Here is a 19,775-nt window from a genome sequence, read left to right as displayed (position 1 = left end):
CATGCACAGCTCCACAACCCCCCATGTGGACCAAGGGCTGGCATGAGACTGGGCTGGAGCTGAGGAGGGGGAAGTGGAAGACCAGCCTCTCCACCCGGAACCTCTGGGTGACGGTGCGGCTCCCACAGGACCTGAGCAACGAAAGTCAAGGCGGGCTGGTCCTAGGTCCCAGCCCAGGCCCGGGGCCCAGGGCAGGCGCCCCAGGGCTGGTAACAGTCTGTGCCGGCCCCTCTCGGGGTCCACAGGACCATACAGCCTGACCACTGCAGCAGCGTCCTCCAGGGTGGCCAGCAGGAGCTCAGCTTCAGGATGAGCCTCGATGGGCCAAGGCTTAGCTTCTGCTTCTCACTCAGCAACCAACACTGCAGATGTCCATGGCGTCAAAAGCTGTGGGATTTTCTCCCCACAAACAAGCGAGCAGTTCTGCAGAAGTCACCAGCTGGCGACCGCTAATCCAACCCGCCCAACACCACCCACCTGCAGACTGCACCGCCCACAGGTGGGGCTCCGGCTCAGCACGGCCCCCACCTCAGATGCCACCACAAGCCCAGGCTGCCTCATCTGGGATTCTGACCTTGGCTGGCCGTGAAGCAGGGTCCCCTTGGCCCCTCCTGGGGTTGGATGGACTTGCTTCCCTGGTCACAGGGTCTGGGGCAGGGGACCTTGCTCAGTTCCTGGTCTCTCATCAGGACAGTACCAGGCTGCAGATGAGGAGGTGCACAGGGCAGGTATGGGGAGGCTGGGCTTCCTGCCCTCCCTGGGCCCCGCCCTCCCCGTGTGCAGATCCCAGGAGTCCCTGAGCCCTGGCCTTGGGTTTTTGGAGGCTTCGTGACGCAGGCAGAACTGACTCAGTTGCTGGGCCCTGGAGATCAACTGGACTCTCGGTCCCTCTACCCTTCTGGAGGCAGGGTGGGGCGGGGAGTCCCAGCCCTGGGACCCTGCCTTGGTCTTTCCGTGTCAGCTCGTGCTGAAGCACCCAGGGCTGCTGGCCAGTGGCAGGCTCATTAGCACACCAAAGACCTCTGTCCCCAGAGTGCAGGATTTGGGAGCTGTGTGCACCAAACACACATTTCACAATCTCCCAGGACTGGAGGGGCAGGTAGCATGAAGGCAGGAAGGACGGAGTACTCTCCCCACTCAGCCTCAGGGAAGCTATCAGCATAGCAGGTGCTTCCTGCACATGTGGTCCTCGGGCTCTGCCTGAGCACAGAACACAGGGACAAGACACTGGTACGGACTGGGCTTGGCCAAGCGTGAGCCCTGGGCAGGTGAGCCTGCTCTGACCCTTCTGTGGGAGTGAGAGGACAGACAGCCCAGCAGTCCCTGACTGCCCAACGTGGTGCAGGAAACACTAGCAGGCTGGAGTGCTGGTTTGGGGGCCAGCTCCCCACAGCAGAGGACTCCAGAGGATTCCTCAGCCAGCAGCAGCACCAAGGCAGCCAATACCTGGGAGGCAAGGAGTAGGATAGGGAAGGAAGCAGTCTGGGCAACAGGCAGATGCAGGGCTGAGCAGTGTGATGCTAGGGACAGCACTCAAGGGGGTTGCAAGATCGCCTATCTCAGATACACACAGAGGCTGCACTGGGTGCCAGGGGCAGGGGAGTGCCAGGGGTAGGGTTGCTGGAGGTGGGGCGAGGTCCTGCCTGGACAGCCTGACCCCAGGACTCCACCCTGTCCCAGCTCACCTCACCTACCTCCTGGCCAGAGCTGGTCGCACCTCTTTGGAGAGGTAAAGGCCATGTCAGGCCATAAGCCATGGGGGGCGGGGAGGGGACTGGGAGGCACAGGCCTCAGTCTCCCCATGTAACTGCCTCGTGGCAGGGACCCACCCCTAGATGACCCTGTCCACAGGTTCCCATTCCTGCCTGGTCCCTCTACCCCAGGATGGAGGCAGACCAGACACATACAACACAGAGCAAAGTATCAGAATGCAGCAACCCATTTTATCATTCTATTCACACAGAAATTGTATGCAACTCTATTTTCATTTTATTATTTATTTTGCAGTGTTAAGGATTCAACCCAGGGTCTTGCATATGCTAGATATACCACTGAACCATATCCTGGACTCTGGTCTTATTAAACTGTGCATATATTTTATTTAACTCCTTCCTGTCTTTTTTGTTTGTTTGTTTTTTGTCTTTTTTGAGACTGGATCTTACTATGCAATTCAGGCTGGCCTTGAGCTCACTTTGTAGCCCAGGCTAGTCTCAAATGCCCAACGATCCTCCTGCCTCAGCCTCCTGAGTGCTGGGACTACAGGCATGCACCACCGCGGCCGGCCTCCTTCCTGTCTTTATGTATGTTTTCATTTCACTAAACTACTTATTCTCCAAAATAATGGAACTTCTTTTGTTGTCCTTTTTTCTCTTTGCAGTTCAAAGGATTGAATCCAGAGCCTTTGTACTGAGCTAAATCCCCAGCCTTTTTTTTGAGGTGTATCTCACTAAATTCCCCTGGCTGGGCCAGAGCTTGTGATCCTCCTGCCTCAGCCTCCCAAGTGGCTGAGATTACAAGTATGCACCATCAGGCTCAGCTGTTTTATTTTTCTTTTTAAGAGTATATACAAATATATACACAACTATATATATATATATATATATATAGTTATATATATAACTATACATACACAGAGAGAGAGAGGAACTGACAAAAAATGTATACAGCACGAAAAGGAAAACTTGTATAAATATTTTAATACTAAATTTATTGAGACATCACGAAATTAATACAAGCTACCTTTGGCCAATTGTAATTGTTTTTGTTTTTTGAGACTGGGTCTCATTATGTATGTAGTTCAGGCTGGCCTTAACTCACTATATGGCCTAGGCTGGCCTCCATCTCACAGTGATCTGCCTGCCTCACCCTCCTGAGTTCGGGGCATTACAGATGTGCGCCATCATCACTCCCAGCTGCTGGCTTCTACAACTACAAGAGGTGCTCAAAGAGAGGGCCATCAGGTTCCAGACACTTATTAGTAGGGCGAACTAGTAGGGCAGTATTGATACAAAAAGTGAAGTGCATATACATTTTTTGGTGCTCTGTCTTTGTCTCTCTCTCTCTCTCTAGATACTGAATATAAAATTTAACATTTAAACTTCACTCAGACAAATACAATATGACAGTTTTACCCAGGGTTTAACTCTAGCTAGAACACAACTGTTTGCTGGGATTTAGCAACAGGATCTAGTTCACACTTAGCACCAATTAAATATCAAATATCTACAAAAGTTGCACTTATTTATGAGGTGCTGTGTGACATTTTATTTTATTTTATTTTATTTTTTTTGAGACAGGGTCTCCCTATGCAGTTCAGGCTGGCCTTGAGCTCACTTTATAGCCCAGGTTGGTCTCGAACTCGCAACGATCCTCCTGCCTCAGCCTCCCGAGTGCTGGAATTACAGGCGTGCCCCACCATGCCCGGCTCCTGTGTGACATTTTAATGCACGCATACAATGTTTACTACAGCAGGGCAACTGGCACATCCATCGCTGCCCGTATCTTCTCAAAAATTTTTTCATCTTTCTGTAAAGGAAGGGGACCTGTGCTCCAGTTCCTAGGAAATCCCCACTTGGTCACCTGGGGCCATCCCTGGATGTCCCTCTCAAATGGCCGTCACCACTGATGGACCCCAGCGTCCCCGGTAGAGCGTCCAGCCGGCTTGGGTGTGCGGAGCCAGCCCGCGAGTGCCCAGGCCTCGCCGCCCCTGGGCTCTCGCGACCGCTTGCGGTGTGCTCAGCCGGCGAGAACGGGCTACAGCCAGCGCGCTGGGCCCACGCTGTGTTTGGACGCAGCCGGAGGCACCCAGGGCAGCGCTCAGTCCGGCCCCAGGGCCCAGGGCGAGCCCTGCGAGGGTCAGGTGGGCCGGGGTGGGGCCTGGACTCCACGGGGCAGCCCTGCTTCGGCCCTCAGGGACATACAGGATGCAGGGCTGGGGGGCCCGCGACCAGCACGCAGGACTGGGCCCGCAGGTCGGGTGGTGCTGGCCAGCCCGGCCTCCCGCCCACTCGGGAACGCAGCCGGCTCCGAATCCTGCCCGGCCGCCTTCTGGAGCGCCCGACCACCCCGGGCGGCCCAGTCCCCACCGTGTCTGTCCCCGGCCCCCCGCGTTAGATCTGGGGGCACGAGTCCGCAGGACGCCGCGCCAGCGCGGACAGTGCGCTTCCGACACCGGGCCTGGCCACTACCCGCTTTGGCTATCTCAGCGTCCGCGCAGGCAGGAGCACCAGGGACCCTGGACACCCTGGAGAAGAGAGAGCCCGCCCCGTGGAGCCCGGGCCAGGGCCAGGCCCCACGCCGCGCCCACCTGTCCCTCGCAGGGCTCTCACCGGGCCCCGGGTGAAGACCAATGACGACCCCTTGGTCTTCACATGGTCCTCCAGGACTCGTAGCGACTACCTGGACAAGGGCAAGTGACACTCCAGGCCTGCCCGTCCTGAGCGCAAAAGACGCACGTGGCCTCAGCCAGTGAGGCCCGGCTCCGCGAGCCGCGCGTCTCCGGGTCCGCCCCGGGGGTGTCAACTCCCACCACGCCGGCCGCGCGAAGTCAGCGCGCATGCGCACTGTAGGCGGGCCGCCGGTGTGCCCGCCCCTTCCCGGCATCCCCCGCGGCCTCAGGCGCTGACGTGGCCGCCGTCAGCGCCGCCATCTTGTGGGAGCGAAACCAACGCCTGGCTCGGAGCAGCCACCGCTGAGGTGAGGGCGAGGGGAGACCCGGTGGCCTGGGATGGACACTGGGCGGCCTTAGGTTCCCTGGAGCCTTCCACAACGGCGGCGGCGGCGGGGCCAGGCCAGGGTGGGCCGGGCAAGGCCAGGGCCGGGCGGGCCAGACAGGGTTGAGAGCGCTCTCAACCCCCGCGTCGCCCCCGCAGTCTCCTGGCTTCCCCGCCCGGGCCCTCCCGCTGCCGCCGCCGGCCGCAGCCCGCAGCCCGGAAGTCCTCAGGACGCTGGTGCCCTCCGGGAAGCGGGGTTTCCTGCTCCCTGTGCCCCCTCGGAGCCCCGCACCGTGCCGGTGCAGCGGCCGCGGGGCTCGCGGGCCTTCCGGGTGAAGAGCGCCCGGCGGCCTGGACGGCCGGGAAACTGAGGTGCAGGCGGGCCCGACAGCCGTCAAGGTCACGCGGGCGGCAGGGCTCGCACCTCGGCCTCCGGTCTAGTTCCTGTTTGCCCCGAGCGCAGGGGCGGGCGAGGGAGGAGGAGAGCGAGCGTGGGCCGGGACCCCGACCTAGAGCGAGGGCCGCCCGCCCGCGGAGGTCCTGTCCTCTGGAGGTGCGACGCGGGGTCTGCGCCCCGCACGGGGTCTGCGCTCGGCGGCCTCCTGGGAACGGCGCCGCCCTCTTCTCTCGCGTGAGACTGGGAGCCGATCTGGGGTCGGCCCTCAAGGCCCGTGGCCTCCGGAGGAAGGGCTGAACCGTGTTCATCCCCGGGGTGGTGCCTTGCTGTGGTCCTGGTAGATAAGAAGGACTTTCTAACGCGCCCGCGGGTCTGATCGGCCTGCTTGCAGCCTTCACGGCAGAAACCAAAACCAGTGCACGGTTGGAGTGGTCGCGGCCTGTCAGATTTTAGCTGGGTCGCTGTACTGTACGTGGAATGCTTCCGAACAGGGGAAAGGTCTCCCATTTCGTCCCAGCAGCCGATGGGCGCCTTGTGGAAATAAGGTGGAATCTTACTTAGATCGTAGGCAGGGAAGGAAGAAAGGGTCACCCTGCCTCTGCCTTAGGTGGTCGCAGAAGTCACCATGAAGAGCTGCATGGTAGGTGCACTGCTGAGGTTAGGGTGATCAGTTGTAGTTCAGAGCCAGGTCAGCAGTTATTCCTGCCGGCTGCTTTGGCGTGTTCTGTAGTGTAGTGTGGTGAAAGGAAGGCTAGTGAGGTGCCACCGTGCGTTGTGTGTGGCCTCTGTGGCCCTTCTCTGCTCGTTGACCAGTATCCTACACGTAGGACCCATGGGTGGTGTCCTTGCTCCATTTGAGTTTTCCAGCAGCACTGCAGGAGTGGCCAGAATGTAAGGACTTCAAATACACAGTGTTACACGTGGAGTCGAAAATTCCGGCGGAGAAGAATGATATAAGTGCTGGTTGCAGATCTAGCTGCGGCGTTTTGATAGAGCTCTGCCATCTCCTTCACACACTGTTGGGCAGAGAACCGTCCATCACTGTCTTCGGGTGTTTTGTGGAAGCGAGTGTGAGTTGGGCTGTACACTTTTGCTCACGAGGCAGATACAGAGACTTGCTACTTGAAGGGGTGAGGTGTAACTCAGTAGGAGAGCACTGCTTACCACTCCTGAGGAGCTGGGATCAATCCCCAGCCCTGCCTCCTCCAAAAAGGTGTAGGGGGGAAACAGTTGCTGTGGCTAACAGCTGACTCATAAAGTCTGCTCATTATGGAAGGAAAGTAGAAAGCAAAAACTGGTTCTGTGTTCCTCAGTTCTGATTTTAACATGTAGTGGGAAAAAAAATCATGTAGTGGAACAACGTTCTCTGTGCTGCTTTTACAGTACCAAGTGGAGAGGGTGTTCAGACTTTCCACCCGTTAGGCCACCTCTGCTCAGGATCAGGAGACTTGAACCTACAGGAAGGGGCATTTCTTTTTCACTTTACTAACAGGTAATATGGACTGGCAGCCACTGAGGCGATCCTGAATCAGATGGCCATAGAGATCTAACCAAGAGAAGAAACCTGTTGTGCTGGTTTATGAATAGCATGTTACTGTGATTTGAGAGATTCAGCTCGATTTTTTTCTGATTCTTCAAGTTAAACATTACACCGATGTGTGGATTTAAATCTGCTCTCAATCATAAGCCTGGCTCACCAACCTTCCCTGAACACTCCTCCGGGAGCTGTGACATTTCCACTTAGCAGACAGGCCCCAGTCAGCATGGGGCCTAGCCCTTTTGGCTTACATAAGACCTTTTCCTCAGTTCACCTTTCACCTCCAAACAATTCAGAGTAGAGGGAAATAAAGTACCGACCTGCCAAAGGTATCCACAGGAATCTTAAATTAGATAAGAATTTGTCTTTGTGCTATATCCACTCCTCATTGGGAGAGATTTGCCCCTTCCTGCTTGGAAATAAAGAAGGGGTGGGAGTTACAGGTGTGTGTATGTGTGTTTGTATGTATGATGTGAGATTGTATAGGAACTTGGGATTACCAACATGTACCACTCAGGTTCCTGTCCTCTTGTCGTTCTTATGAGCCCTTTGAAGTGTGGTTGCAACTCATGGGTAACCACTGTGCAGCCTGTCACCATTCTGGGAGACAGCATTCTCAGGTGGGTAAGATGGCCGTATTAGCTGGGGAAAAAAAAGATGGACAGTTTGACACAGGCACAGCCACATTATTCCTAGGAGGATTTCCCTTAAGCACTGACAAGAGTCCTTTTACCCCACCCACTACAGGGGTTGGGAGGACTAGTGACTGATGAGAGCCTCGCCTCCAATGTCCTCATTTCCCGGTTTATATTCACAGTAGTAACAGTGCTTGGCGCTCTTGACAGCAGACAGGAAAGAGTCCCACTCCTAGGCCCTGATAACTGCAAAAGCTTGAGTGACAGGAAGGAAAGAAACAATAAAAAAGGCAGATATTTGTAGTTATAGCAGTTGGGAATGATTCAGTTTAGGAAGCAAGCATTTCCTCATACCTCTTGGGATTAAAGGTCACTGGTAGTGTACAAAGCAGGAATGGGCGGAGACTTGGTTGCAATCCATGCACATTTCACAAAGTTAGAAGTGTACACTACATTTTTAAAACCTAATCAGATCTATTAAAATAAGTTTCCTTCTCTAAAGAGACTTCAGTAAGCTAGGAATCATTCTGAGGACTGCCCTTTTTTTTTGAGACAGAGTCTCAATGTGTAGTTCAAGGTGTTGTTGAACTCATGTAGCCCAGGCTGGCCTCAACCTTGGAGTGATCCTCCTGCCTCAGCCTTCCAACTGCTGGGACCATGCCCAGCCCCAGAGGGCTTCTGATTTATCTGTTTCTTCTTTGTAAGAGAGACTCTTTTTGATAAATGTATTGTACACGATAATGATACACAATGTATTGTTCTTATTCTATTATTTTGTTGTGAAATTGTTTTATTTCTGTATAAAATTTTAAAAACCCAGAAAAGGGCTTCAGGTGGTAGAAGACAGTGTACAAAATAGTTGACTTTTTTTGTGTCCAATGTCAAAATATTTTTGCTGTACTGTATACCTAAATGGGAAACTTTGTGGTCCCAGTTCTGCAGGGATCCTCTGGAGGTTTTTGGTTTTTTTTGTTTTGTTTCTGGTACTAGGAATCGAACTCACGACCTCGCGCTTGCCAGGCAGGCTCTGTGCTGCTGAGCTAAATCCCCAGCCCTTTGTTTTGTTTTAATTTTTAAATTTTTTGTCTTTTTGAGACAGGGTCCCACTATGCAGTTCAGGCTGGCCTTGAGCTCACTTTGTAGCCCATGCCGGTCTCAAACTTGCAAGGATCCTCCTGCCTCAGCTTTCCGAGCGCTGGGATTACAGGGGTGTGCCACCATGCCTGGCTCCTCTGGAGGTTTTTAGCAAGAATAGTTCTATATAAGTATTGGTATGATTTAGGTTCACGTAGCCAAAAAGGATTTCTGGATTTTATCTAGACTTGGTGCTGGAGAGTGGGAATGAAGGCAGAGTTAGATGTGCCTGAGATGTGATTGGTTATTTTGGTCATTTTGTTTTTCTTCCTGTACCAGGAATGGAACTCACGACCTTGCACTTGGCAGGCAGGCGCTTTGCCACCGAGCTAAATCCCCAGTCCCCTGAGATGTGATTGTGTTTTTCTTTGAAACCTCTTGCCTTCTGTAGTTGAGAATGCAGTTCCTCATTGATTGAATCTATAGTCTGTATTTTAAGTACTCATCTTCTGGCAGCTTTGATGGTGAAATTTTGCTTGAGGTATTTGCAACTTTTAGCATTGCTCTCTGCCAAAATGATACTAGGTCCTGAAAATTACCAGGGAGATTAACTAAAATGTACTTCAGCAGTTAGCAGTGCCTGGGGGCAAGTTTTGAGTGCCCTCCTATGGCCTTTGTCATTGGACACAGCAGAGATGCAGCAGGTCACAGTGTCTCCATAGACCTGGGTATCCACATCCTAAAAGTCTGGATTTTTTGGACTAAACAGTACTTGGGTATGGTTTAAAACAACCTGGCATTCATTTTGACCGTTAGTTTCTCTTGACTAGTTTTATAAGAAAAACAATATCAAGTGTGTGGTTGGTCTTTTTGACACCAAAGGCCCTGGTAAATGTGCTTTTACCATTGCCTTCCTCTCTGGTGGTGAGTCACCTTGGAAGGGCTTTGAGGGAGAATATGGGGGCCCCACTCAGTGATCAGAGGTGCAAAGCAGCCTGTGCTAGCGAGGATCCATCCTAGTGGGGAAGACAGGCAGACACTGGGGCCTTCCGTGGAGGTGGGGATGTTACCTGACTGGGGACATTTGAGCAGGGTGTGAAAAAAGTGAGAGCTCTGCAGGTCCATGGGAACAAGTGGGAGCTTCTCAGTGGCCCAGGATGGTTGGCACGAGGGCCATGAGGTGGGTAGGTAGGTGCGTGGGTGTCTTCGTTGGGTTTGGAGACCTGCCAGGAGCAGTGTGGGAGGATGGAATGCCTGCTGGTGAATGGCTCTGATCCCCAGCGCATCTGTGTGTTCCCTAGAAAGGGTATCTTGAAGTTCATGAGAGTGCTTGTGGCTTTCCAAGGCTGGGAGGCAGCACTGGCACTCCGGGCAGAGGCAGGTGTATACTTGTGTGGCTTTCCTGTGGGTGGAAGTCTTGTCTATAGTAGTCTAAGCCTCATCTGCTTTACATACATACAAAGAGAGCCATTTATCTATCTGTGTATCTGTGGGTCCGTCTGTTTATTTTTGTGTGTTTTCCAGGAATGCAGCTACCTTGTAAGTACTTGTTGCCTTCAGAACCTTGCCAAGAGCTGTTGTTTCCAGCGGGGGGAAGTCATTAGACACAACACGCCCTTGAGGTTGGTGAGGCAGGCCCACAAAGCCCCAGAGGCCTGGCTAGGGCCCCTCCCTTTGTTCTCCAGTGTGGCCATGCCCAGCAGTGAAGCAGGCATTTCAGTACAAGTCAGTTCTCTTTCTTTCCCTGGCGCATCATTGTTGGGTCAGCCTCACGGGGCTCTCTGCAGTCTTGTGTGCCTGTCAGGTTGTCTCTTGGCTTCCTTTTAGGTAGGCAGAGACTTTATTTTAAAATATCTGTAGGCACTTAGTTGTGGCCACTGTGGCTGATGTAAGGACCTGGACATTGTGGGCAACATCTCTCACCGGATGCACTTCAAGTGTGTGGGGACACCCTGGAGACTAGGGAAGGGCGTGTCTCTAGGTCTCAAGTCTGATGAACTGGGAGAAAGCTCTTCAGCAATCCACAGGAGGGAGTGAAGAGGAGGGGTTGGGGTGGAAAAACTGCAGTTGGAAACTTGGGATCATCAGGAGTAAGTGGGCTCACCTGGAAAGCAGGGACACAGGTGTGTTAGGGCTTGTGGGGATCCCTGCTCACCAGATCCCTGCTCACCACATCTCTGCTCACCACATCCCTGCTCACCAGAGCGGAGGCCCTGGGGATGAGGAGGCAGCATCAGTGGGTATGTGCTTTAGGGAGGCTTTCTGGACAACAGGGCTCCTCAAGGATAGTTGCCTCCAGGGTTTGTGGGAACTGTCCCTGTCCCTTTGTGTGTCTGGCTGACTAGGATAGGGTGGAGCGAGACTGCTTCTGAGCTCAGGAAGCCTGGTGACAGCTCTCTCTCCCCAACTTCTGCTTTTTTTCAGGAAGAGCAAGTCTTTAGATGAAGGCTCCGCCCCCCTCCCCCAAACGAAAAGTTCCCTGAAAATAAAAATCAAGTTTTAGAGGTTGACCTAATCACTTGTCAAGCCCTGGGCTCTCTGGGTCTTACTTTATGTCTAACACACACCGTTAGCTGTAGGCTGTTCCAGTTCTGTTTTTCTTCTCTAGTTGTGGAAAGGAGCTACCGGGGAATAGGGCTCCTCCTCCAGCCCTTCTGCAAGGAGAGAGCCCATCATGTTCTGTGGAGAACACAGTTTATATGAACTGACAAAGCTCAGCCCTTCTAACAGAAATTAAGGCTGGCTACCTCCTCTTTTCAGGCCTGTTCCCACTAGCTAAGGGTTAGTGGCATTTTAAAATAGCCGGGCTCTGTGCCTGGCTGCCCTTCATGAGGAGCACACAGTGGAGCTCCACTGAGAAGCCCTGACTACACTGTTTCAGCCTCTGCTCCTTACCAGGGGCCTCTTGGTGAGATTTTGGGACACACACTGCTAGCCATGGAAGGTTCTATGGACCTCAATGTTAGGTCAGGGCATTGTCACCAACCCAGTCTTGTGCTGTCCTCCCTCAGTTCTACTCTTTGAGGACATGTTTTATGTGTCTGTAGCTAGTGCTGTTCCAGCGCAGAAGTGCACACTCTACCTGTGTGCTCAAGGACAAGGGAAGGGCCGGGCTCCAGAGAGCACAACCAGTCAGGACCCAGTGTGTCGCCAGGAGTTGGGATCTGGTTGAGGGCAACAGGACAGGGTCTTCCCTGTGAGCACCAGACTGACCCCCCCACACTGATGGTCTCCTGGCCTTGGTGTGTGGGAGGTGAAGGGTGAGGGTTGCCAACCAGTAACTACTGGGTCCCTGGGTGAAGCAGGGCGTTGGCCCCAGCCTTGTCCCAGGACTCCAGGGTGATTTCTTATTTGGATTTTTATGTTGTCATATATTGCTGTGATTTCCTTCATTTTGTTTGTTTCTTAGTTGGTGCAGATTTGTGTTACTGTCTTATTTTTACATAGTGAGTCTTCCAGACTTAATTGCATTTCTAGTCAGATAGAGGCTCTCTGAACTCTTCTGTTGAAGTAGAAATATGCATAGGGTGTAGGCTGGGTTGCTTCATAGGTATGGGGCCTAGGCTCCTTCTGTATCCTTGTGCAGGTACCCATGGGCATGCAGCATTGCAGGGAAGGCCAGGAAATGTGGGCTTTATTCTGGAAGGTGCGGTGCCCAGTGACAAATCAGGGTTCTGTTAAAAGTTTTAAGCTTTTGAAGATTTGAATTTCACTAATCACTCCACCTGAACATCAGACCTGGCAGGTAATGCCCTCTCTTAACTCAGAAAACCAGCAGATGTTGCAGACTGTGCTTAGTATGAAGCCAGGCCTGAGGCTCTCTGGTAGCCAGGAATCACTGTGTAGACCTGTCTTTTAAAAGCACTGGGTAAGTTCCTGAAAACACCCTGAAAGTGTAGTTCTAGAGTGCTTTTTGTATGTTCATTTGTTGTGCTGCTTTTCTTCATGATTGAAGCATCATTTGACCTGACCAGATGTATGTTTGTCCTTCCCTGAGTGCGCTGATTGAATGAGGATCCTGCAGGGCTACTCCTCTTTTTCCTAGAATCAGCAGTTGCTTATTCATCTTACACAAATTTAATGAAATAGTGACAAAGTGCAGTGCAGCACTGGATTAGAAGAAATGTCAGATTGGGCGTGGTGGTACTTGTCTATAATATCAGCACTTTGAGAGACTGAGGCAGGAGAATCACCCCAAACTTAAGGCCAGCCTGAAGTCCTAGTGAGAACTTGTCTGAAATGTCTGAAAAAGAAAAGAAATATCAGGCCTGGAAGCCTGGACTGTTTGGCTGAGGGCATGCAGTGACCTGAGGCTTTAGGAAGAGATGTGCTTGGACCTGTCTCAGTGCACAAAATGCAGTATGTGCAGAGAGAAATATGTGGCTGTGTTGTACGTGAAAGTAGAGGAACCTTGTTTGAATTAGGATCCTCCTATGTTGTAAGTAAATCAGGCTTTCACATAACTGATAATCTGTACATATATATCACTATTGGAACATGGTAGCTCTTTGCAAACAACCCTAAAGAAAACGTTTTATAATGTACATAAAGTTCCTCCAGAAAAATCTTTGTTGATTTTCCTCAAATTAGAGAAGTTGAGATTACGAACTGTTGATCTGTAGATTTTACTGTATGTAATTGATACTGTAATGAATTTGACTTTAAGGAAAGCAGAACGCATGAAGTTACCAGTCTTCCATTTAGGTAGAAGAGCTCGTGTGAATCCTGTTCACCAGCACACAGTGTTCTGTTGAGTCAGGAGCTGAGCACAGAATCTGGGTCCACAGAACCCATTTGTTGTGTGCACCCGTTGGAGGTACCTGTGTTCCCAGTGAGAGTCTATCAAACTAGCACTAACAGTTTGAAGGAAGTGGTAAACTTCCTACCTGATCTGTCCCTCTGTGGTTCTGGTGCGGTTTAGCTGAAGGGCTGCCTGGCTTGTTCTGAGGCATCCCTGAGACTTGCAGGGAGATAGGGGAAGGTGCTAGCTGGATTGGCTGCTAGTTGGTATCCCTTCAACAGCTAAACCAGTCAGGTTGCATTCACTCAGTTGATGTGGAACCAGTGTGTGTCTTTTCACCTTTACTTGGGAGGCCAGACCATGTCCTCCTGACTCCTTAGGGAAGGCCCTTCACTGATGGAGAGATGTGAAGGGAGGGTGGCCCCAGAATAGAGGCCCATTGTCCTCTGGGCCTCACCAAGAACACATTCTTTCTGAAGGACCTTTCTTATTGAAGGTGGAGCCTATAGTCAGGCAAGAAAGAGAAACAGCCTGAGCTGCTCTTGCCCTGCTGAACATCTTCCTTCCTGAGACTCTCTGGGAAGTCTTGTCATGGCCTACTAACCATAGGGTAATAGAGAGGAACCTGAAAAGCTTGTTTGGCTTGGGTGGGGGTGGGGTGGGGGTTCGTGGAGGAAAGGTGGCAGCACCTGGCTGGGCTGGGCATTAAGCAGTTGAGACCTTGGCAGTGACTGGCCCTGAGACTCTTCTCCCACTGCAGAAATTCTCTTGGGTTTGGGCCCGTTAACAGAAACAACAAACATTGTGTCTCTGTAGGGACACTGAGATGTGCCAAGGCAGGGAGTGCTGGCTACCTTTTGCCTGTGTAAATGGCAGTATAGTTCTAGGTGCTTGTGGGATGTCTTAAACTTGAGACTTCTGGCTTACCCTACCAAATTACGTGACCACTTCACCCTGTAGGCATTTCTACTATGATCACTGTCCATGAGGGCTTGGATGTGACCCTGTGGTCCTCACAGCTGTCTTGTCTGGGAGTGCTGCAGGGCAGGCCAGGCCCAGCCTTTGGCTATGGGCAGCCTTGCTGTAACAGGTCAGGTACAAGAAGGTGGCAGTGGACACATATGGGTTGTGGGCAGTGCTTTGTGCCACCACGTGCAGGCAAAAACCAACGTTAGATCTGCACTTCTGGATGTGGTTACCTAGAATGTGTTTTATCTACCGCTGTTGGGGCTGGGAGAGCATGGTACTTTTTCCTCTTGGTGCTGCACGTTTGTGTCAGCTTTCATGAATACAGTATGTCAGTGTAAGGCCCAGTGTTGGCCACTGCCCAGCATATGCCCTTAGTTTCTACTCTGACACCTGCTTTGGATGTGTTCGCTTGGACCTTGCGAATGGCCTTTGCTGCACGTTTCTGCCTCCTGATTGTGGGTTTTGGAGTCAAATGTGAGAGGACCCCTCTGTGTGTGTGTACATGCAGTTCATTATTGGGTTTTTATGTGTAGCTTATCCAATTCCCCAGCATTGTTAGACCCCATGACAGAAACAGGCAGGTGGCACATTCCTTGTTCTGAGGGGTCTGCCCTTCTACTCTAGTCTGAATGGGGTGTCTGGCAGCTGCTTCCCGTCTGTCACTCAGGACTCCCTTCTCACTCAGTCCCAATATAAGAGTTGAGTATGGGAAGCCTTGTGATGTTTTTCTTCCTGTCCACCTAGCTTGTAAGATTAAAGATTAACAGTTGCTTTCTTAGAATTTCAGGAGCATTGCCTGAGAGCTTTCATCTGCTGGTGCTGCCTTGGTGGCAGGCCTCAGGCATCAGCCCTTAGTCTTGTATTCCCATCTGGAACATGTCAGAATGGTCTGTAATTTTCCAAGTACTTCCTTTGGGGGTTTCTGTTAGTCTGTTGTTATCTCCAGGTTGCTCCTTTCCCTCCTTTGTCTGTTATTTTTTCTCTTCATTCTCCTGAGAGCCTTCATTTTGGCTCTTGGTAGAACTGTAGTCTTTGTTCCTTTTGTTCCAGTATCCTGTTCTTGTTTTGTGAACAAAGTATCTCTTAACCAATTTGTGGGGTTTTTGGTTTTTTATTTTTTCTTTTCTGTGGGTAGATCGGGGGGATTGAACCTGGGGCCTTATGTATAAATAAGCAAGTATTCTACCACCTGAGCCAGGGCTCCAGCATTGTTTTTCCTTTTTAAGTAGTTTGTCTCCTATCTTGCATGCTTTTTTCTGAACTCCTTTTTTGATCGTTGAGGAATTTCTTTTAATGTGGTGCTGGGGATCGAACCCAGGCCCTTATGCATGCAAGGCAAGAGCTCTGTCACTGAGCCACATCCCCAGCCCTCACTGGGGAGTTTTAAAGAGGATATAGGTCTGTGTTGGGGCTTTTGGATGCTGAATTGCCAATCCCTTGCACAGAGGCCTTGGGTTTCTCCTGTGTGCATCTGCTAGGTATCCTGGGAATTTCTGTGTGCCCATCCGCATTCCTTGGTGCAGCTGATCCCATCCACAGCCCATGTCCTCAGAGTTCCACCTTCTGCCTGTTCAACCATTGGTCACCTCAGGTTCCTTTCCTCTGACTTTGTCCCCAGAGCCCAGTGGAAACCTTAGGAGGAAGGCTTGCACCAGAGGTAAAGGGGGAGCCCTTGTGACCCTAAAATTACTTTATTCCTCCCCAGTTGGGAAGAATAAAGGCTGAGTCTTGTGTGTAGTCCCAAGCCTCTCTCTCCCTTTTCTCTCTGTCCCCACAGTTTTGTTCCCCTACAGGCAGTGATTTCAGAGGGGCACTGAGAAGTAGTGGTAGTTTGCTCTCTGTTCCCCAGAACACTTCATCCTCTCAGGACCTGGCTATTGCCAGAAAAGGGACCATGACAGCAAATTCTGCTTAATTTCAGACATGTAACTTTTTTTTGGAGACAGGGTCTCACCATGTAGTTTGGGCTGGCCTTGAACTCAGCAGTGCTCCTGCCTCACCCTCTGAGTGCTGTGATTACAGGCACGAGCCACCACGTGGCAGAGTGGAACTTTTTGAATATGTGATACTGTGCAAAACAGTGTCCTGAGGGCACTTGCTGAAGCATGTTTTCCAGCCAGTGGTTGGAGGAGTGATGAAGTTAACCACCCGCAACCATGATCCCAGGCATAATGCTGTCTCGAGATGTCAGGGTACTGAAACCCACAGTGTGATAGGAGCAAGATCTTCTGCAAGAAGGCCACCTTGCTGTGTGCACATGGTCACAGGAGGAACACAGGCAGTGCAGAGATGCATCAGGATTGCCATGCAGGAGGTAAATGCACAGTGCTGTCAAGCACAGTGACTTCCCATATGCTTATTCACACACAGTACTGTGGTCTGCGTGTGTCCCCAAGGTTTAGAGGAGTCACTGAGAAGTCAGACCCCAGTGCAGAGTGTTGGACAGTTGTTCAGGTCATAAGGGTCCTCACAAATGGGTTAGGGCCCTCATGAAAGGAGCTTTGGCAGTGGAATTATTCTTGCTGCTCCACCACTGAAGGACACTGTAGTCTTGCCTTCTAGAGGACACTGTTAGCCCTCAATCCTGGACTTACACCTGCATGACTGTGGAAGCAAACATCTGTTGTTGATAAGTCACCCAGCCTGTGATCACAGTGTAAAGAGACAGGACAGAAAGCCTTGTCACCCTGCCTTGTACTGTGCTTGTTCACCTTCCTCTCCATTACATAAATACAGATGCGCCTTGCTTGCTTTTACTTTTAGATGCTACTGGTATCTCATTTTCCAGCAGGTAGCATTTGAGCAGATGATGATAGTTTCTAGACTAGACACAACTAAGGGCCCAAGGTATCCACAGTGGTGAGGCCAGGGCCTGGGGAGCTCCTTGCAAGAGCCTGTTTTCATGTGTGCATGTCTTAGGAATGTGCTCCTGGGATTTACTATGGGTGCCTTGTATAGCCCTAGCTGTCTAGACCACCTGAGCTATTACTTCATGGGTAGTAGTTACAACCTGAACTGGCAGAGGCGCCTACCTGACTTGCCCATCAGATGACACTACAGTGCTTCCTGGGCTTGTCCTGTGGCATGCTGCCACCAAGCTCCTTGGTGCATTGGGAAGGTGGCCCATGGTCCTAAGACTGCAGTGTGACCTGCTCTCTGGTGGTGGCGAGGGGAAGGCAAGAAGGTCCTAGCCTGGCTGTAGTTGCCGTTTGCCATCATGTGCTGGTATAGCGCAGAGACACATGGCTGGGTGGTTCCTTCTGTACCAAAAGCTGTATTTGACTGTAGAGATGTCATGTGCCTCTGAAAGCAGGACCTGAGACAGTAGTTTGCCTGCTTTCTGAGTGTTGTTGTGGAGCTGTCCTGTAGTTTGCTGTCATTAGGGTGAATGGACTTTGACGGGAAGAACTAATACTGTATACATTGGCTTTGGGGGCCTAAGTGTCCAGCTGGCCAGGTGGTTTTTCTGTCATCTGGGAATCAGGGTTGCAATGTATCCTCCCTGTGGGATTCCAGGAGGAGGGATGAGAGGAGATGGCATCCCCGGGTGGGTTGTCCCTGACCTGCCATGGGGCTTGGGCTGGCAGCATGGGAACAGGCCCAGGACACCTTGCTTTCCTAGGTCTCTGGCCAGTGTCGCTTCCACGCATCCACAAGCATGGGGAATATCTTCGCGAACCTCTTCAAGGGCCTTTTTGGCAAAAAAGAAATGCGCATTCTCATGGTGGGCTTGGATGCTGCCGGAAAGACGACGATTCTGTATAAACTGAAGCTTGGTGAAATTGTGACCACCATTCCTACCATAGGTGAGAAGCCAGGCAGGGGCGGGGCCTGGGCCTATGTTGGCTCTGGGGTGCAGAGGGCCCTAAGCTGCAATATTATCCCTAGGTTTCAATGTGGAGACTGTCGAATACAAAAACATCAGCTTCACCGTGTGGGATGTGGGTGGCCAGGACAAGATCCGGCCACTGTGGCGCCACTACTTCCAGAACACCCAAGGTGAGCAGCCAGTCCTCATCCCAGGTTCCTCCCATCTGTGTCTTCAGAGACCCAGTCTCTTGTGGGGCACAGCGCCACATTGAGATATCGTGACCAGAAGATGGGAGCCCAGGACTCTGAGTCCAGTTGTGACCCCTGGGGTTGGGTCCTTTGCTCGTGGGTGTGGTCGGGTGGGCTGTTTTCAGCATTTGCCATCATCCTGGTTGTATTGTAGGCTTGATCTTTGTGGTGGATAGCAATGACAGAGAGCGTGTGAACGAGGCCCGTGAGGAGCTCATGAGGATGCTGGCCGAGGATGAGCTCCGGGATGCTGTTCTCCTTGTGTTTGCCAACAAGCAGGTAGGTGCCAGCAGGCTCCTCCCCAGGGCAGCCTCTGTTGGGGAGAAGGGCCCTGGGGACAGGTCAGTTGTGGGCCTTGCCGTTGACCCATCCTTCTCCGCAGGACCTCCCCAACGCAATGAATGCAGCTGAAATCACAGACAAGCTGGGGCTGCACTCTCTACGCCACAGGAACTGGTACATTCAGGCCACCTGTGCCACCAGTGGGGACGGGCTCTATGAAGGACTGGACTGGCTGTCCAATCAGCTCCGGAACCAGAAGTGAACCAGAACTCCCCTTCCCCTCACTTCCTCCTCTCCACCCTCCGCTTTCCTCTCATGTGGCAAACGTGCGACTCTGTGGTCCTGAGTGCCAGAAGCTGTCTCCATGGGTTGGTCACAGTGTGCACGCACCATGCTGTACATGTGCAGATGCAGCCTGCAGCCAGGTTTTTATTTAATGTAAATAGTTTCTGTTTCCACTGAGGCAGTTTCTGGTACTCCTATGCAATATTACTCAGCTTTTTTATTGTAAAGAAAAAAAAATCAACTCACTGTCAGTACTGAGAAGGGATTTGGGTGCATGGGCACCTGGCCTCCAGGAGCCACTGGGCTGTAGATTGGTGTCAGGATCCATTTGGTGGTTGGTTTTTAACCCAAACTCAGTGCATTTTTAAAAATAGTTAAAAATTACAAGAAAAGGAGAACACTTGAACACACAGAAGGGAGACTATACCTAGTGAAGTTCAGCCTGAACGCTAGTCATCAGATCAGCTGTTCCTCTGGGAACTCTAGAGATGTGATGAACAAATGCCATCCACTGCATGGTCACAGTAGAGACCCTGTGGCCCGCCTGTTTTTGGGTCACCTGCATTCCATAGCGTTGTGCTTGTACTCATGCTCACACGGTCACCTCGGGGTAGGCTGGGAGAGCCATGAGGGGCATGGGGCCTGCCCTCCCCCTCAGTCAATGTGCAGCTGGAGTGGCAGCCCTATTCCCAGTGCCCACTCGGACGCGTTGGCCAGTCTGGGTCTCACCAGCAGGAGCGCGTGCAAGCTGGGTCAGTTGGTCCACTCCAGACCACAGTCCCGGAGCACCCCCACCTCCATGTGTGAAGTAGCTTCCTCCCTCAGCCTGCAAGGGTCCGATTTGCCATCAGAAAAGACGACCTCTACTTTTTTCTTTTGTATTTTGATAAACACTGAAGAAGCTGGAGCTGTTAAATTTATCTTGGGAAACTTCAGAACTGGTTTATTTGGTGTTGTGGAACCTCTTACTGCTTTCAATACACGATTAGTAATCAACCGTTTTGTATACTTGTTTTCAGTTTTCATTTCGACAAGCACTGTAATTATAGCTATTAGAATAAAGTCTCTTAACTATTTCATAGGC

The 19,775-nt window shown here is 51.7% G+C and overlaps 2 protein-coding genes across 2 annotated transcripts; both read left to right on the top strand.

The window, feature by feature from the left end:
* Positions 1-3,359: 3,359 nt before the first annotated feature.
* Positions 3,360-4,528, top strand: LOC102016211 (potassium/sodium hyperpolarization-activated cyclic nucleotide-gated channel 2-like). Its single transcript, XM_013509744.1, has 2 exons — positions 3,360-3,687; positions 3,722-4,528. Exons 1-2 carry the CDS (start codon positions 3,625-3,627, stop codon positions 4,340-4,342), a joined length of 684 nt encoding a protein of 227 aa, XP_013365198.1. The 5' UTR covers positions 3,360-3,624; the 3' UTR covers positions 4,343-4,528.
* A 69-nt stretch (positions 4,529-4,597) lies between these two features.
* On the top strand, positions 4,598-19,768 carry Arf1 (ADP-ribosylation factor 1). The gene is made up of 5 exons (XM_005414242.2): positions 4,598-4,695; positions 17,688-17,871; positions 17,954-18,064; positions 18,279-18,403; positions 18,507-19,768. Exons 2-5 carry the CDS (start codon positions 17,724-17,726, stop codon positions 18,666-18,668), a joined length of 546 nt encoding a protein of 181 aa, XP_005414299.1. The 5' UTR covers positions 4,598-4,695; positions 17,688-17,723; the 3' UTR covers positions 18,669-19,768.
* Positions 19,769-19,775: the final 7 nt, after the last annotated feature.

The sequence above is a fragment of the Chinchilla lanigera genome, unplaced genomic scaffold (assembly GCF_000276665.1).
Source record: "Chinchilla lanigera isolate Chin_1 unplaced genomic scaffold, ChiLan1.0 scaffold00180, whole genome shotgun sequence".
In the NCBI taxonomy this organism is placed as follows: Eukaryota; Metazoa; Chordata; class Mammalia; order Rodentia; family Chinchillidae; genus Chinchilla; species Chinchilla lanigera.
This window is presented reverse-complemented; position numbering and strand designations above follow the sequence as displayed.